Source organism: Rhinatrema bivittatum, chromosome 2 (assembly GCF_901001135.1).
Source record: "Rhinatrema bivittatum chromosome 2, aRhiBiv1.1, whole genome shotgun sequence".
NCBI lineage: Eukaryota > Metazoa > Chordata > Amphibia > Gymnophiona > Rhinatrematidae > Rhinatrema > Rhinatrema bivittatum.
Window position 1 is genome coordinate 81,219,823 of NC_042616.1, and position 19,481 is coordinate 81,239,303.

A 19,481-nucleotide genomic window follows, 5' to 3' on the forward strand; every position below is an offset into this window, starting at 1 on the left:
CCCCTTTTTCTCTAATCTCTCTCTCAGCATCCGTACTCTTCTGCACCCCACTCTCCATCCCTAAACCCTCACGCCGAACCCATCCTTCCTCACGCACTCCTACACCCTTAGACTGCGGCATCTCCCCCCGATCAAGACGTGGGAAAATCACGAACTCACCTGACGGGTCAGAATCCGCCGCCACCGCTCCCGTCAAATTTACCCACTCACGCAGACCACTCGGATTCACTGCAGGCGCCACACTCCGCCACGCTTCCTGCCGCGATGGTCCTGGCACAGCCCCATCATCCGCATCCCGATCCGCCTGTGAAGACACCACAGCAGGGGAGGCAGAAGGCCCCAAGCCAGGCATAAAATCCCACTCCCCCAGCAGTCCAGGCCCTTCCATCTCCCAAGCACCCCATTCTTGCAAATCCCCCCCCCGTCTACCCCGTCCACAGCCGACACCACCCATCCATGGCATGTCACCTGAAAACAAGGGGTCATATACCGGCTGCGTAGCACCCCGAGACCTGTCCTCCACAATCTCCGGCCTTGCAGCACTCCTCACACCCCTCAAGCTTACGCCTGACCCTCGCGTGCCGGCTGACAACCCCTCCCTCCCCGTGAAACCCCCAACTTGCGCCAGAGCCAGAGACCTGCTATTCATTCCTGCTCCGGTTGTTAATAAACGTCCCCTCCAGGACACCCCTCCCCCACGAGCTCTCCTCAGACCAGATCCCCCCAACCCCTCCAGGGGCCCCCCTCTGCCTCGCCTCCCCCGAGAAGGAACTCCCACACTCCCCAAATCTCCTCCTGCACCTCTAGCATTACCCTCCAAACCCCTCACACCAACTGCAGCATCAAACTGCACAGCCCGAGCAGTAGCCCCTCTCCCACACTGCTCAACCTCGCGTCCCTGATCCAAAGCCTGTCGACCTCCCTCTCAATTGCTACCGCCCCCCTTCGCTGGCCACCCCGCCCTTTACCGCGAGAGCTGATGGCTCTAATAGTCCTTCCCCTACCGGTTCTAAGCGAACCATCTGGCGCCACAGGAAACAACCCCTCCCTAATCCCTCTACTGACACCGGAAACCCCTCCCCTGACTTCCACTCCACCTTCCCCGCCGATCTCACCGCAGCCAAGCTTGCCAACACTGCTCACCCGCTCCGGACCTGCTTCCCAGTCCACCTCAGCTGCCGCTCCCTCAATCGGCACCCACGCCGCCTCCTCGGAGTCCAGCATCGCCGCCAGCTCCCCAACGCGCTGGGCCTCCGTCTGCTCCCACGACCTGGCCATCGCGATTTAGGAACCGCTCGCCCGGACCCCCGAGTAAGTTAGCTAAAGGCAAGTCCACCGCAGCAAGCAAGTTCTGCGTTCGACTTGCCTCGCCACCGCGCGAAACCCAAACTGACTCGCCGCGCCGTCCCTCCCCGCCAATATCAAATTCAAACTGGATCCCACTTATCCCCGCTGCCTGCATAACCCCCACCGATTTCCCCGCCAATCCCCTGCCGCCACGATAGACGCGCGGGCTACCTGGCTTTACTCCCCCCCCCTCCCAACTGATTCCCTTACCTCAGCCTGCATTCCCCGCTCGCAATTCCCCCCCCCCCCCCCGCCCTTTATCATGGCCTACGCTTAGAGAGGGCCTGGGCCCACATTACGCCGACTTTGCGGACATTAAGTCCGCTTAGTCTTCCAAAACCCTGGCAAACCTTGGAAACCTTATGAAGGCAAATTGAGCCCATCTGGGATTAAGCTGCTGTTTTGCAAGCCACTAAGTTAAAAAAAGCAGGAGAGTGATACATTTTTTAATTCTGGCATGATTATACAGCAAATATCAATGTTTATAATTTCTTACTAGGAAGAGGTGATAATTTTGCTTCCAAATGTATTAGCATAAAGGAATATTAAAGAAGGGAGATAATGGAAAATAGTACATTTTTAGGTTACAAGGAGGCAATCTGTCTCCTACAGATGGTAAGTTGGCAACTCATGGAGAATTTATCTTTCTGTGTGTTTTAGTGCTTCTCTTCTTTTGGTTCAGTTAGATAAAAAGTGTTAGATCAAGTTTAGAGAGAGCTAAGGGCAAGTTCCTCCCTTATTTTAGTCAATCCTCCCCTTGTTGTTTCTTGTTTCAGCGCTGTTCATTGTAAAGCCTATACGCTGTAGTTATGTTCTGTGTAAACCGATATGATGTTCCTAACGAATGTCGGGCTAGAAAAACTTTAAATAAATAAATAGATAATAAGAGATGCATAAGAAGATGAGAACCTTCATAACAATCAGCCTTGAATATTCAGTTGGGCTCAATGGCTAACAGGGTTTGAAAACAATGCAATCACATTTCAACTTTGCAGCGACTTGCAAAATAATGATTCTTTTCCAGATGATTTATTTTTACTGAGAGAGGCTCTGCATAAATATTAACAATAATAATTTGGATTTTCCTTAAGGGTTTAAGTAGGGGTATACCATTCATTAATCCCCTACAACTACAGTAGATAATAAATGACTTTATGGCTTTGGATACTGTATGAGAGTTTATAGAAAGGAATCGTGAGAAATAAAACTTTTTTTCTTTTCGTTACCAAATATAGACCCATATTCATCATTCTGCTATAAATGTAGCGGATTGATGAGCTGCAGTGAAAAAAGGGGCGGGGGTATGAAAGTGTGCAGCTGGCCGCATTGTGGAGGTTTCACCTGCCGTGGGTGCGGTCATAGCGCCACGGCAAAAGGCGGTGCTATTTCTTGTGCTACTGCCGGCAATAATGTCCAAAACATTATTGCCCGCAGCGGTGCCGCCACCTCATTAGCCTTAACCCCACCCAAACTCCTCCCTAACTTCACTCTTTCCCCTAATTTAAATTTTACCGCCGCGATACTCCCATTATCATGTGCATTAGGGTGTTATAGCGTGTGATAACAGCCCATCGCATTTTAGAGAATAACCCCCATAGTTGGGCAGAATGGAGACCAGAAAAATACAATAACTTGTCTAAGTTTGAGTAAAGAGAACAGCAAGGCTGTTTTCAAACCCCCAACTTTCTAACTTACAAAACTGCTCTCAAAACATCAGAATCTTCTAACTTCTAGGTTACATAAAAAATCAGAAAAATCATGTGACATTGTTTCATAACCTAACAATATAGTATGTGTTTTCAGATTTATTTTAAGGTATTTTAAAATTAAAATTACATTCTAACTCTAATGATTTTGTTTTCAGTAAAGTGTTTTTTTGTGTTTTCTTATAGCTAAAGAATTTTCACAGTGTAGTTCAAATGGTGCTCATGGATATTCCAGAACCTCCTGGGTAAGCTGATAAATAACATTAGTTTGCAATGGTTATGGAAGGGGTTCTTGGCAAGGTCTATACTCATCAAATGTATTTGTATACACATGGTCCAAAAGAAGGCTAATATTCGAAGACTAGCATTAAGAATCCTTGGTATAATATATAGAGATATGTAGCAGTTTTCTGTTTGGTCCAAGTCACTTTCTGGTCATACTGTATATATAAGAACATAAGAAAATGCCATACTGGGTCAGACCAAGGGTCCATCAAGCCCAGCATCCTGTTTCCAACAGTGGCCAATCCAGGCCATAAGAACCTGGCAAGTACCCAAAAACTAAGTCTATTCCATGTAACCATTGCTAATGGCAGTGGCTGTTCTCTAAGTGAACTTAATAGCAGGTAATGGACTTCTCCTCCAAGAACGTATCCAATCCTTTTTTAAACACAGCTATACTAACTGCACTAACCACATTCTCTGGCAAAAAATTCCAGAGTTTAATTGTGCGTTGAGTAAAAAAGAACTTTCTCCGATTAGTTTTAAATGTGCCCCATGCTAACTTCATGGAGTGCCCCCTAGTCTTTCTACTATCCGAAAGAGTAAATAACCGATTCACATCTACCCGTTCTAGACCTCTCATGATTTTAAACACCTCTATCATATCCCCCCTCAGTCGTCTCTTCTCCAAGCTGAAAAGTCCTAACCTCTTTAGTCTTTCCTCATAGGGGAGTTGTTCCATTCCCCTTATCATTTTGGTAGCCCTTCTCTGTACCTTCTCCATCGCAATTATATCTTTTTTGAGATGCGGCAACCAGAATTGTACACAGTATTCAAGGTGCGGTCTCACCATGGAGCGATACAGAGGCATTATGACATTTTCCATTTTATTCACCATTCCTTTTCTAATAATTCCCAACATTCTTTTTGCTTTTTTGACTGCCGCAGCACACTGCATCGACGATTTCAATGTGTTATCCACTATGACACCTAGATCTCTTTCTTGGGTTGTAGCACCTAATGTGGAACCCAACATTGTGTAATTATAGCATGGGTTATTTTGCCCTATATGCATCACCTTGCACTTATCCACATTAAATTTCATCTGCCATTTGGATGCCCAATTTTCCAGTCTCACAAGGTCTTCCTGCAATTTATCACAATCTGCTTGTGATTTAACTACTCTGAACAATTTTGTGTCATCTGCAAATTTGATTATCTCACTCGTCGTATTTCTTTCCAGATCATTTATAAATATATTGAACAGTAAGGGTCCCAATACAGATCCCTGAGGCACTCCACTGTCCACTCCCTTCCACTGAGAAAATTGCCCATTTAATCCTACTCTCTGTTTCCTGTCTTTTAGCCAGTTTGCAATCCACGAAAGGACATCGCCACCTATCCCATGACTTTTTACTTTTCCTAGAAGCCTCTCATGAGGAACTTTGTCAAACGCCTTCTGAAAATCCAAGTATACTATATCTACCGGTTCACCTTTATCCACATGTTTATTAACTCCTTCAAAAATGTGAAGCAGATTTGTGAGGCAAGACTTGCCCTGGGTAAAGCCATGCTGACTTTGTTCCATTAAACCATGTCTTTCTATATGATCTGTGATTTTGATGTTTAGAACACTTTCCACTATTTTTCCTGGCACTGAGGTCAGGCTAACCGGTCTGTAGTTTCCCGGATCGCCCCTGGAGCCCTTTTTAAATATTGGGGTTACATTTGCTATCCTCCAGTCTTCAGGTACAATGGATGATTTTAATGATAAGTTACAAATTTTTACTAATTGGTCTGAAATTTCATTTTTTAGTTCCTTCAGAACTCTGGGGTGTATACCATCCGGTCCAGGTGATTTACTACTTTTCAGTTTGTCAAACAGGCCTACCACATCTTCTAGGTTCACCGTGATTTGATTCAGTCCATCTGAATCATTGCCCATGAAAACCTTCTCCATTACGGGTACCTCCCCAACATCCTCTTCAGTAAACACTGAAGCAAAGAAATCATTTAATCTTTCCGCAATGGCCTTGTCTTCTCTAAGTGCCCCTTTAACCCCTCGATCATCTAACGGTCCAACTGACTCCCTCACAGGCTTTCTGCTTCGGATATATTTAAAAAAGTTTTTACTGTGAGTTTTTGCCTCTACAGCCAACTTCTTTTCAAATTCTCTCTTAGCCTGTCTTATCAATGTCTTAATTTAACTTGCCAATGTTTATGCTTTATCCTATTTTCTTCTGTTGGATCCTTCTTCCAATTTTTGAATGAAGATCTTTTGGCTAAAACAGCTTCTTTCACCTCCCCTTTTAACCATGCCGGTAATCGTTTTGCCTTCTTTCCACCTTTCTTAATGTGTGGAATACATCTGGACTGTGCTTCTAGAATGGTATTTTTTAACAATGACCACGCCTCTTTGACATTTTTTACTTTTGTAGCTGCTCCTTTCAGTTTTTTTCTAACAATTTTTCTCATTTTATCAAAGTTTCCCTTTTGAAAGTTTAGCACGAGAGCCTTGGATTTGCACACTGTTCCTTTTCCAGTCATTAAATCAAATTTGATCATATTATGATCACTATTGCCAAGCGGCCCCACCACCGTTACCTCTCTCCCAAGTCCTATGAGTGTAAGATGCCGCATCAGCAAGCCTGACGACGTGTCCAACCGTACACAGTTGGACCGTCCGGACTACTCCTCATTTGCGGCTCTTACCGGCTGTAAAGCCTGTAAAGAATTTGAAGTGCTAAATGATGTTCCGTCAGAAATAGCTGAAATGCATGCCCCCAGCTCGATAGCTTCAGGGGAATGTGAAGTTCTTTTTCTTACGGCTAAAAAAGCCTGTCCAAACAAAGATGAAGCTGTAAACTTTTACTCGTGGCTGAAAAAGCCTACGCCAGTAAACATTTTTATCTGTCCCATTTTATGAAACTGTGCAGATGTCTCTGTTAATAGCCTGACAGCGGCCGGTGTTTCGCTGCATCGGCACAGCTTCTTCAGGGGTCAAATTGCCTCCTTATTCTGTACGCCAGGTTCACCTGGCGTGCCGATGCAGCGAAACACCGGCCGCTGTCAGGCTATTAACAGAGACATCTGCACAGTTGAGGGCCGGTAAATGTCGTGCCCAAGCTCGGGACTCCTGCTGGGCTTAGGCTTTGGAGTTTCCTGGACGCACCGGACAAGTCTGGATAAGGTGACCAGGACCCCCACAGTAGAGGCAGAGACCGGACTTCCGCCTTCGGAGGCATTCTTCGGGAGTAAGGTGACTGCAGTTTATTTGCATGGGTTCTTCTTTTGGTGGGGCAATCGCTGGAAGTGCCCTTAATCTGGGGCTGATCGACCAAGGTGGTTCCAAGGCCGGTCGCCAGACAGCCTTTACTTCCCGGTGCCATTCCTGGAGGCAGTGGTGAATCCGTCCAACCAACGAAATGAGGTCCTCCAACAATGTAGGGATCTCTCGGGCTGCTAACTCGTCCTTCAGAGCGGATAACAATCCCTCTAGTTAGAGTACCCGCAGGCAGTCTTCCTGCCATCCCAATTCCATTGCCAGGGTTCGGAACTCCATGGTATATTCTGAAAGGGAGCGGGATCCCTGGTGGAGGTGGAGGGCATCGTGTCCGGCAACTGCCTGTCGGCATGGATCATTGGAGGTGCTTCAGAACGTGGAAATGAATTTAGGGAGCTGCTGTAGTAAGGAATCAGAATGCTCCCAGAGTGGGGAGGCTTATGCCAGGACTTTCCCCTCCAATCGTTGGCCATGGCGGACTCTTCGAGTTGAGAGCTTAGTCTCTCTACAGAGGTGGCCAATGCCTCGAGAAATTGTTGCTGCTCCTGGACACATGTAGCCAGGCTTGGTATAGCCTGCAAGGCAGAGGACTCCGCCGAATCCATGGCCTTGACAACCTGTTGCGCTGGAGGTAGACCTTTGGCCTGGCGCAGGATTGGTACGGCCCTCAGGGAGGTCCCAGAGGGCACCTGTCGCCAGGAGGCAGAGCACATGAGGAGATAGAGGCAAGCAGGAGCTTCACCAATAACAGTCCAGGGGTTCCGCAAGTTGAGCCCTTGAGTACCTGGACCACCTGGTCTTAGATGGGCCTCGGAGGATCTCCCGGAGAGGTAGCGAAGAGGTGTGCCCACCAAGAGCAAGGGTGCGTGGCTAGTAGGTGAGCTGAACCAGAACAGAGTGTACCGGAGACCACTGGAAGGGAACAGGAATTGAAGGTCCTCCGGACAAGATAGGCAGTGCCTAGTGGTCTAGCTTGTAGAAGGCCGCATGCAGGGTCAGAGCAGGCAGACTTGGTGGTCACAGGAGAAGCGAAGAGGGTGTCCGAGTGAAGTGCAAGGGTCAAAACCAGGGTATCAGTCCGAGGGTAGTCAGCCAAAGCAAGGGTCAGTTCCAGGTATCAGTCTGAGCGTGATCAGTGTTGAGCAGAGGTCAAGTCCAGGCAGCAGTCCAAACGTGGTCAGAGGCAAGCCGAGGTCAGTACCAAGAATCAGTCTGAGAAGGTACAACCTGGGAAGCGGAGCAGGAATCAGAAACAGATGCTGGCATACAAGGAGGACCACGGGAACACAGACGCAGGAACACTGGAACAAGCAGGAACACAGAAGCACTGGAACAAGGACAGGAACGCAGGAACATTGGAAAAGCACAGGATCAAGGAAGCAAGAACACAGGACAGCAACTAGCTTCTCATGAAGGAGATGACCCATTTGCCTAGGCGAGGTTCTGGGGGCAGAGCCTCGCCTTATATGCAGAAGCTAAGTGTCGTCATCGGGAGGCATCTGGGTACGTACAGGGAAAGGAAAATTGGTTCTTACCTGCTAATTTTCGTTCCTGTAGTACCAAGGATCAGTCCAGACTGCTGGGATTTACCCAAGCTGCCCTAAAAGGGGTGGGACCCGAAGAGTCCCGCTCGAAGCACACTGCTGCCAAAAGAATCCACATTTGGATCCCGGACGTCCAAACGGTAATGCTTAGCAAATGTTTGCAAAGATTTCCAAGTGGCTGCCCTGCAAATTTCTTGGGGCAACACACATTGGGGCTTTCTGCCCAGGACGCCACTTACGACCTGATGGAATGCGCATTAAGACCATCCAATACTTGCCGCCCGTGACATATGTACGTCGAGGGTATATATGCAGGAGAGTCCATTCAGCTACTTGTATTTTCTCTTTACAGATTTTTCGAAGATTGCACACCTATGGTACGACATATTTTTTCACAGGTTATGGTTTCGTTCTTTTTTTTTTTTTGTAATGGTTATTCAGTATTTCCAAATATATAAACAATATATAATAATATTCTGGTTCTCAAAACAATTGCACATGAATATATGCATCAATTTTCAAAAATATTGTACAGCTATACGAAATGTATTATATATTATATGCAACATGTAACATATCAAATGCAGTCAAACATCCGCAGGCTGAATATATAAGAATGAGAATGAATAAAGTATAATAAGCTAGAAATACAGTGGTTAAACGTGTCAGTCTGTTCATTGGGTTACATCACCACTGAAGGTTTATGAGAGGCAGAAGTCCCCAAGGCGGCAGGAAGCATTCCGTCTTTCCATAAAAGATATGGTGACCATGTCCAGTTACATTTGGGAAGATGGCGGTGGTTTTGGGCCGTTATCGTGTACATTGCACACATTATGTCTAGTTTCCATAACAGTGAGTCTTTTGTGGGCACCATAGACTGTTTCCAGGTGGCCGCCAGGAGGCATCGTGCCCCCAAAAGAACTGATTGATTAGTATACTTTCAAACCTGGAACCATCAAAGGGAACGTTCAAGAGACCCTGGGCCGGGGTCAAATCCACCTGTCTTTGTAGAGTGCATTGTATGATGTTCTGCACATCAGACAACAGCCTCTTTACTTTAGGGCATTCCCACCACATATGTAGGTAAGATCCAATTTGTCCACAATCTTTCCAACACAAAGCATTACTGCACAGTTCGGCTTTATACAGCCTGCTTGGTGTGAGGTGCCAGCGAAATAGTATTTTATAACCATTTTCAGTAAGGGAAGAAGAGACAGAGCACCTCTTAGTGTGGAGAAATATTTGATCCCATTCCTCATCGGAAAGAGAAATACCCAATTCTCCCTCCCATTTGTGTGTGTAATTTGGTCTGCCTACCAAAGATCCCTGCAACATATTATACATTTTTGATAAACCACCCTTCATGCGATCTGCGTGTTCACACCATCCCTCAAATTGGGACTTTCCCTTAATTAGTTCTCCCTGGATATCCTCTCACCTATCAAACTGTCGAAGTTGCAAGTAGGAGAAAACGACAGATGGTGATAACTGATATAATTCCTGAATGTGATCAAATGTCATTATGCCATCTTTGTCTCTTATCTGGCCCAGGGTAATCACTCCCTTGCTCTTCCATTCGCAAAATAACACCCCGGGGAGAATTTAATGTTATGGAATAAATATGTGTTAGAAAAATATTTTCTCATGCCCACTAGGAGAGATTTCCACTGATTCCAGGTCTGCAGTGTGGTTTTGAGGGGGGGGGAGGAATTTCTGCGTCTATCTTCCATGTCCCCTTGGGTTGCCAAGTGAGGGCTTTAAGAGGGAATGATCCCAAGATAGGTTGTTCTATGGCCACCCATCTCGGCGTTTCTCCTCGCCTAAGCCATGAAAGGACGGCAGCAAGCTGAGCTTCTGCGTAGTACCACCACTGGAGTTTAGGGACTCCCAACCCTCCTCGAAGCGTATGTCTATGAAGTATAGCTTGTGCTTATCTAGGGGGGTCTCCACTTCCATATAAACGCAAACAGGCGTTTTTGCCATGTTTTTAATATAGCGGTGGGGATATGAATTGGAAGCGATTGAAACAGGTAATTAAATTTGGGAAGTACTGTCATCTTTAGTATCGCTATTCTCCCAGACCAAGAAATAGGCAAAGATGTCCAGTGTTCTAGATCTTGGAAGACTTTGGCCGTGAGAGGTATGAAATTGAGTTTAAATAGGTCATCTAATTTGGTACCTAATATAATTCCCAAATATTTTATTTTTGACCCTGCCCATTTCAGGGGGAATTGTTGTTGAAGTTGTGTAGCTTGTGCGGTGGGGAGGAAGATATTTAATACCTCTGACTTGTCAAGGTTTAAATGAAAACCGGACACCGAACTGAATTCCAGCAATTTATCTACAACTCCTGGTAAAGACTGTTGAGGGTTGGTTAATGTGAACAGCACGTCATCTGTAAAGAGCGACAGCTTGTAGTCTTCTGTCCCCACCTGGATGCCCATGATGGACCGTTCTCCACGAATCTTCGTGGTGAGTGGCTCCAGAATCAATGCAAATAGCAGGGGAGATAAGGGACATCCCTGCCTTTTTCCTCTAGAAATTGGGAATGGGTTCGAGTAGACCCCATTTACCTTCACCCTAGCCCTCGGATTTTCATAGAATTTAAGCAGCCAATTTAAGAATTTGGGACCAAAGTTCATTTCTTCCAGGGTTTTAAACAAGAATTGCCAATGAACCATATCAAATGCTTTTTCAGCGTCAACAGCTAACAATATGGCCGGGATATGGTTTTGCCTTGTCTTCCATAAAAGATCTATTATTTTCCGGACATTATCTGCTGCTTTCCGTCCTGGAATAAAGCCGGCCTGATCTGGGTGTGTCAATTTAGTCATCACTCTATTGAGGCGTGTTGCTAAAATCTTGGCCAGTAGCTTTAAATCTATATTAATTAGTGATATGGGTCGGTAAGATCCACACTCCAAGGGGGTCTCTGCCTGGTTTTGCCAGTATAGTGATTCCTGCGACGTTAGCTTCAGCAGGAAGGGTACCCCCTTCTTGAAGTGCATTAAAGGCCTCCAGCAAGTAAGGTGATAGATGGTCCGTAAATGTTTTGTAAAACATGCCTGTGTACCCATCGAGGCCCGGTGCTTTATTAACTTTGAGAGCTTTGATAGCTTGGTGGAGCTCAGTGGGTGTTATAAGGCCCTCAAAATATTGTTTTTCCATTTCTTTTAGCATGGGTAAAGTGATATTATCAAGATAAGCCTCGATATTTGCCAGAGATATGTTGGAGTCTGCAGCATACAGCTCACCATAGAATTGTTGAAATCTTTGCTGTATTGTCTCTGCAGATTCCAATATGGAACCATCTGCCGCTTTGATCCTAGTTATTTGATTTTGTGTTATCTGTTTCTTCAGTTTGCGTGCTAATAGCCTACCTGATTTATTTCCCCATTCAAAATGTTCTTGCCGCACTAATTGTAATTTATAAGCGATGTCACTCGCTTGTAGTGCCTTCAGTGCACTGCGAGCTGTCTGGAGCTGATTATAGACTCTAGGAGACAGGGATGCTTTGTGCTGCTTCTCCAAAGCAGAAATATCAGAGAGTAACGCATTTACTTTCACTTGGGTTGTCTTTTTTTGATTAGAAGCCTGGGATATGAGTTTACCCCGGATAACTACTTTTAAACATTCCCAAAGTAGGGGTTTTGGGTGTGAATTTGTTCCTTTAAATTGTTGATACTCATCTATCTCTGAACACAATTTCTGACAAAATGCATCATCCTCCAACAATGAGTCGTTTAGTTTCCAATACTTTAACCCCGTCTGTAATTTGCATGTCTGTATAGATAGCCAGGTCGGGCCGTGGTCTGACCACGTAATGGGGCCTATCCCCAAATCTCTAATGTGGAGGCTGAGCAACTTATCTACTAGAAAATAATCGATGCAGGAGTAAGAGTGATGAGGGTGTGACTAGAAGGTATAATCCTGGGTGGTGGTATTCCTATATCACCATATATCCAATACATCTCTGTCCCTGTTAAATTTTTTAAGACATTTGCATCCCTCGGAAGCCCCTAATCCTCCCCCGGACGAGTTATCCAATCGTGGTTGGATGGTGAGATTAAAATCGCCCGTAATAAGCAGATGACCCTCCTCCACTGTGTTCAATACATTGTCTAATTGATCAAGAAATCTTGTTGGGCATTATTTGGAGCATATATATTTAGTATAGTATAGGTTTCTTTATCAATATCTATTTGTACCAGTAGGAAATGCCCCATGGGATCTGCTACGTGTTTGAGTACTGTACCCTGAAAATCCTTATGTAAAAGTGTACTAACACCAGTATATTTCCCCTCCTTGGAGGCCGCTGCATGAAATTGTCTTGAGTAGAGTGGCCACTGAAGTAAATGTTCATATCTTTTCTGCAAATGCTTTTCCTGAATAAGTATAATATCTGCCTTTGATTGCTGCGCCTCGTGTCTAAGAAAGTGCCGTTTTTGTGGACTATTTAGGCTCTTCACATTTAAGGACCATAATTTAATGGGCATCATATTATCGGTCTAGTCAGATCCTAGTCTGCATTCCAGAATGTAGACCCATTCCACCCCCCTTTGGTACCCGCACCCCAATGTTCTTCGTCCACTATATAAAGAGCATCCGTACCATTACTCATTCCAGTCCCTGAGCTATAAAGGAAATTTACACTTGATGTTATCCTTCGTGCATGTCTTGTATGATAAACTTTCCACTGAATCCCTCTCCTTCTCTCCCCCCCTCCCCTATCCCTCGTGTTTCTTATATGCCGCACAAAGTTGAGCCTGTAGCATTTCTGTCTCGGCTATGGGGGTCGAAATCGATCATGGAGCCTGCCCTCCCCCCCCATCCCGAGCCCGCCCCGCCGTCCCCACACATAACAGCAAACTTAGATCAAACCTCATTTAAACTAGAAACCTGAAACATGCCATAAAATTGAAACCTACAAAAAAAGAGGATCTCTTCAACAAATACATTTGTTTTATTCATATGTAACAGTCACCTATCTAACAATAAAATCTATCTAGCACAATCATCCATCTCATACATACACCCACATAAAAACATATATCATCAAAAAACTGGAACGATGTATCACATATAATATATATAACATTTAAGGGAATTTTTTGTAGATAATAGATCTGAGGGTGCACCGACTAAATTATATAAACCTTCGAAGTGGGTACCCCCTACTGCCCCTAGCCCCATGTTACAGGCATTTCAGACTCTGGTACTTTCTGATGTGGAAGTAATTGAAAGACAGTATGAACATCTAACTTTTAATCTTACTAGGGATGAATGGGAGGCGTTAAACTTTTTACGTGAGGATTCCTCTATATGTATCGTGTCCGCAGATAAGGGTGGGGGTGTAGTAGTGATGGATCAGCAGGACTATCATGAGGCGGTGTTAAGATTGCTTGGAGATATTGAATCCTATGTAAAATTGGATGTTGATCCTTTGAATGAGCTGCATGCCCAAGTTAATATGATTTTGGATCAGGCTGTGAAACATAGAATTATATCGGAGCAAGAATATAAATTTCTTTCTGTCCTCCATCCTACTATTGCACATTTTTATATTCTCCCCAAGGTGCATAAATGTTTGCAGAAACTGCCTGGCCGACCAATAGTGGCCGGTATTGGTACCATCTTAGAACCGTTGGCCAAATTATTGGACTATAATCTGCAATCCAATGTTATTAAGATCGAATCATATGTACGAGATACATCCGATTTTTTGATACAATTATCCAAGCTTCCATGTATGGACGACGATTGGTTACTAGTTATAGCAGATATTGCGGCGTTGTATACTAGTATACCGCAGAGGGAAGCATTACAGGTGATAGAAATTGAATTAAATAAGAATCAGTTGTCTCCACGCCGCATTGAATTTTTGTTGACTATCGCGGAGATTGTTTTGACTTCCAACATCTTCATGTATAATGATCAGTTGTATTTACAAATTAAGGGGATCCCAATGGGATCCCCTATGGCACCTAGTGTTGCCTGCTTATATGTGTCTCACTTTGAACAGCGGTATATATATTCGTCTGAATATTTTTCTAAAATTATGTGTTGGAAACGATACATTGATGATTTGTTTTTCGTGTGGTGTGGCTCAGGGGAGGAACTTACTCAGTTTCTAGATATTTTGAATTCCAGCGATATACATTTGAAATTTACTACATCTATACACTCGAACACAGTTAGTTTTTTGGATATGCAGGTGTTTAGTCATGAAGGGAAATTGATTACTTCTGTTTATAGGAAAAAGACAGATAAGAATACCTTACTTCATTATGAAAGTTTCCATCCTAAGAGATTGAAAACTAATATTCCTGTGGGCCAGTTTTTGCGCTATAGGCGCTTATGTAATTCTACACTTGACTTTAAGATTCAGGCTCAAAAACTATGGGAGAGATTTAGAGCCCGTGGATATTCTAACTCATGTATAAAGAAGGGGTACAAAAGAGCATTGTACGCAAATAGGGAGAATCTTTTTTTGCCCAGTGACAGAGAGAGTCCTTCGAGGGTAATATGTTCAGTCCCTTACTCCATGAAAGCTTTTGCAATAAAAGATTCCATCTTGAAGTATTGGCATATTTTATCTCCATTGAAAATATTTGATGAATTGCCTATATTTGCTATAAAGAAACGTCAGTCCATACGAGATAGATTGAAGGGATCAACTGTGAAGAATATTGAGAATAATCGGGACCAGGGCCAGAGCCCTTGTGGCTCTTGCTCTGTGTGTCAACATGTTGTGTCTTGTACAAATTTTCAGCCTCCTAATGTGAATTATGTATATACATTACCAGGCGCATTCTCATGCGACAGTAGTGGGGTGGTTTATATTGTTCAATGCCCTTGTGGCTTGATATACGTGGGACAAACGTGTAGACCAGTGAGGACACGCATTATCGAACATCGCAGTCGTATTAAAGCTTTAAAGGAACATGCCCCCTTAGTTGATCATTGGAGGGAGTTTGATCATTCGTGGAAAGACATTCGTTTCTTTGTTATTAAACAAGTGATTTTGAGGCATGGAGGCGATTTATCTGCGGCTTTACGCCGCGCGGAGCACAGTTTTGTTTTCAAATGGAAAACTATGGCACCGCTTGGTCTTAATGGACCAGTGGAATGGAGTGCCTTTTTTTGAATGCCTGCTCATGTTTGTGCATTTAAGTCTGATTAAGTGAAACACTGATGGAGTATATAAGGGAACGTGAGATATGTGGCAATCCCGTTGCTTTCGAACATGGTGATGATGTCATTTCCGGGTAAGTAGTCGTTGGTAATCCGCGTTGGTGAGTTGAGAATAATCGTTTAGGTTATTTGGGTATATTCTTCATGGACTCTTGTTCTTACATAGGTGGTGCAGTTTTTAACAACATGAATCTCTAAAGAACTTCATTTGAAAAATTGGCAATGATATAGAGAGTTTTTGAAGGCTTTGGCTGAAGGTAAGGTATTTTCTGTGGGATTTAATGAAGAAAGTGTTTTGTGGGATATGTAATTTTTTGTAGTTACATTTTTTATAGATGCGGAAGTTCGAATTAAATTAGTTGGGAACTACCATATGGAGAAAGAAAAAAACTTTTGGTAGGTACTGGTAGCATTCTGTAGTTTGGTGTTTGGGGTGGTCACCCTATTGATGCAGTGCATGATATAATAGGTCTGGGGTTAAGTTTTGTGCGTTAGTATGGGGGCGTGATAATAAATAAAAATATGCATGTTATTCAGTGACCTGTCCTTTGAATTAATTTTTGATATACATTTATGTGTAATTTATTTACAGTTTTGAAAGAAGATGAAGTCCTGTTCAAGGGACTACATTTCATACATTTAAGTATTTGGATAAAATTTGTCTGGTAGAAGATTTTCAGCATATGGATGAGATTTACAAGCATACCCGTTGAGAGATATACAGGGCTTGTTGCATTTTGACGTTTTAGTCCTTCCCTGAAGAAGCCTTTGAGAGATCAGGCGAAACAAAGATCTTTGTTGGACTTTATGTGGACTAACATTTATGCAAAATACTATTTATAGAAAAAACAGTTGCACTTTAGGATTTTATAAGGATTACTATCTGTGTCATGAATTATGCAAATTACTATTTAAAGAAAAAAGCAGTTGCACTTTATATAAATTGTTTAAGATTAAGATAAATACATTTGGAGAAAATCTCAAGATAAATACATTTGGAGAAAAGCATTTGCACTTTATGTAATTTGTTTTTGAACAGACATTGTGTATAAAATTTATATCGTTATATATATTATATGTGATACATCGTTCCGGTTTTTTGATGATATATGTTTTTATGTGGGTGTATGTATGAGATGGATGATTGTGCTAGATAGATTTTATTGTTAGATAGGTGAATGTTACATATGAATAAAACAAATTTATTTGTTGAAGAGATCCTCTTTTTTTGTAGTATTTATACATTATTGGGATAAAGAGGTTGTTCACTTGTTTGTGACCCGTGTGTGACTATACTATAAAATTGAAACCAGCAGATTAGGAATCTTGTCCAGATTCTGTCGCGTAGTAATCTTCATTCAGTGTCTTTCCAAGGGTATCATCCCTTCCCTTTGTCCTGGTCAGATGCACTGTCCCCAGAGTTCCTTCGAAGTCTTTTCCCTCCATTGCGGACTCTCTGCCAACGAGGAGTTTCCATAGGTGCGGAGGATGTTAGACCACTGGAAGTTGTTGTTTTCACGTGGTGTCCCACTGTTTTTAAGATGGCCGCTGCTTCTGCTACATTTTTAGCTTTAGTGGTAGCGCCATCAATAGTGATTGCAATGCCGAACGGGAACAGCCAGCGGTATCGGAAGTTTTCTTTTCTGAGCACCGCTGTAATCTCCTTGAATTCCATCCTCTTCTTTAAGGTCAATGGTGAGAGATCCGTGTAGCTCTGTATGTTGTGAGACTCCCATTCCCACTCAGATTGCTGTCTTGCAATTTGGTAGATGTTTTCTTTTATGGGATATCTAGTGAAGCACACTATAATGTCCCTGGGTTTACCGGTGATCCGGAGGCCCAAAGATCTATAGGCACGTTCCAGCTCTACATCTGGAGCAGAGACTAGTTCTGTGTTGTTATGTGTTGAGAAAAGCACAAAACCTCTGGATTGTTGTCTCACAAGCTGCACAAGCCTCCGTGTCTGGTATGCCTCTGAACCTCAAATTATTACGCCTGCTTTTGTTTTCTAAGTCTTCCAATTTGGCAAGCATATTTTCTGAATTATGCATGACATTTTGTACTGATTTTTGTAGGCTTTCCAGCTTTTCTGATTGCGCATCTAAGCGCATGTCACAGTCATCCACTCTTCTCCCTATATCAGCCATGTCTTCTTTTAATTGCTCTATAGAGGATAAAAGTTCTTTTTTATTATCTTTCATTTCTTTTCTGAGGTCCCCAAACCATCTGCAAAATTCATCTCACGTTGGAAGATCGGGCGCCGGTACCGTCACTCCCCCCATTTCGCGCTCGAGTCCGAGGCTTCAGGTGTGCTGACAGGCCCATCCTCTATGTCGGCGAGTTTAGAGAAAGCAAACTGCTTAAAATCGGGTCATTTCTTGCGCTGGGCCATCTCAGATGTTTCCGCTTGCAATATTGGGAGATTTGATGCTTGTAGTTTTATTTTTAATTGCGGTTTCGGCGGGTGCTGGGCTCGGGCTGAGCAGGAGCTCTAGGTCACGAGTCCATCTTGCTCCGCGGCGAGAGCGCCCCCCCCTAAGTTATGATTTCTTAGAGGTTAATGTTTGGCTTGATCTAGTCATTGGTTGTTAAATTTACTTCATTCTTCATTCTGCTTTGATATTGATTATACTGAGGGATCGCAAGTAGCACATCAGGTTATCTAGAGGGTGCTTTTCAGCTTTTCTCTGGACTGATCCTTGGTACTACAGCTTTTCTCTGGACTGATCCTTGATACTACAGGAACGAAAATTAGCAGGTAAGAACCAATTTTTCTTTAAGTGCATAAAAGGTTTTATGCAATTGCTATGTATAACTCCTTTTAAAATTACTCCGTATTGTCTGCATATGTACTTGTTTATATGTTAAGTTCTGCAAATAAATTGCTTTGGGTGGTTCCTACTATCAAAGATATTCATTTTCAAGATATATGCAAGCAGGCTTTCTCTGCAGTTGGCCCAAATTGTGGAATGTTTTCCACGCAGAAATTGAGGACTTTATTTTAAATTATTTCCCCCCAAAATGAAAGCTTTATATTTCATGAAGCATTTTCTTAATCTTCTAAAATATATTTGTTTGTGGCTTCCACCTATGTTGAGAAACTATGTAAAGCTGATATATGGAGTTTGGTGCATGCACTCGCCTTGCACTACTATTTAGAGACTGAGTCTCATTGAAACATTCAGGTTTGGCAAGGTATATGTGCTCATGAAAGTGAAAATATGTGCGTATTTTTTACTTTTATAAAATATAGAATTGGTGACTACAGATATATATGCTAATTTTTATGTGTGTAAAGTTTTTAATTCATCCCTTACTATATATTGTACCTATACATGAGTTTTCTAGAGAATAGATATATCATTTATTTTAAAATGTAATATCTTTCTTCTCTATGTTTAATTCTTTCATGCAGTTCAGAAAAACAAGAAAAGATGCTTGGAGAAATAGAACCCATGACAACTGATGTTATTGTATTGGATATAGATGTTAAAGGCTTTACAGAACCTTATAAAGTCCTTTTGGAACCATATGCCATCATTCTTTCTGGAGAAAACTTAATTGGTGTAACTATTCGAAAACCATTTAAGGTTGGTCTGCTTTTACCTTTACTTTTAGGGACTGATTCACTAAAGCTTTTCTCTCATTCAGGATCTATATAAAGAGATCTTGATAAATCAGGTCCTCAGTAGTATATTGCATGACTTTTATTTTCCATGTATAAGCAGGGCTGAATTAGCCATAGCATATGGGTGATGCCATCTGATGGCGCCAAACATACTGCTCTGAGCTCATCACAGCTTTTGCTCTACTGAGCATGTGCAAGTGTTCTTGTTGTAATGCTGCCTCATGAACCCCTTAGCATTTTTGTCTGTGCTACATCCTGGACATGTACCTCTCTCCACTGTTTTTCCTTTTTCAAGTGTTTGTTCAACTATTTTTCCTAGCTCATTGCCTCAGCAGCCCCTCAGCAGCACTTTTCAGTGCTTAAAATAAAATAAGAAAAACATAAGAATGAAAATGCCAGGGCTCATGAAGCAGTTTTCAGTGGATCCAAAGACTGTCTATGGACGTAAGATGAGGATTACTTATAGCCACAACATCTGTTAAAGAGCCTGGGTCACTGCCATGACTCCACATAGAACACAGAGAAACTGAACTTAAAAGAGAGCAGAGTTCCTCTTC

At 43.1% G+C, this 19,481-nt stretch overlaps 1 protein-coding gene across 1 annotated transcript in view; it reads left to right on the top strand.

Moving 5' to 3' along the window:
• DLEC1 (DLEC1 cilia and flagella associated protein) overlaps window positions 1–19,481 on the top strand; it is a 778,557-nt gene that overhangs the window by 409,674 nt on the left and 349,402 nt on the right. The window contains exons 18-19 of the mRNA XM_029587026.1: window positions 3,240–3,298; window positions 18,712–18,886. Coding sequence (XP_029442886.1) covers window positions 3,240–3,298; window positions 18,712–18,886 — 234 coding nt within the window. The remainder of the gene's footprint in view (window positions 1–3,239; window positions 3,299–18,711; window positions 18,887–19,481) is intronic.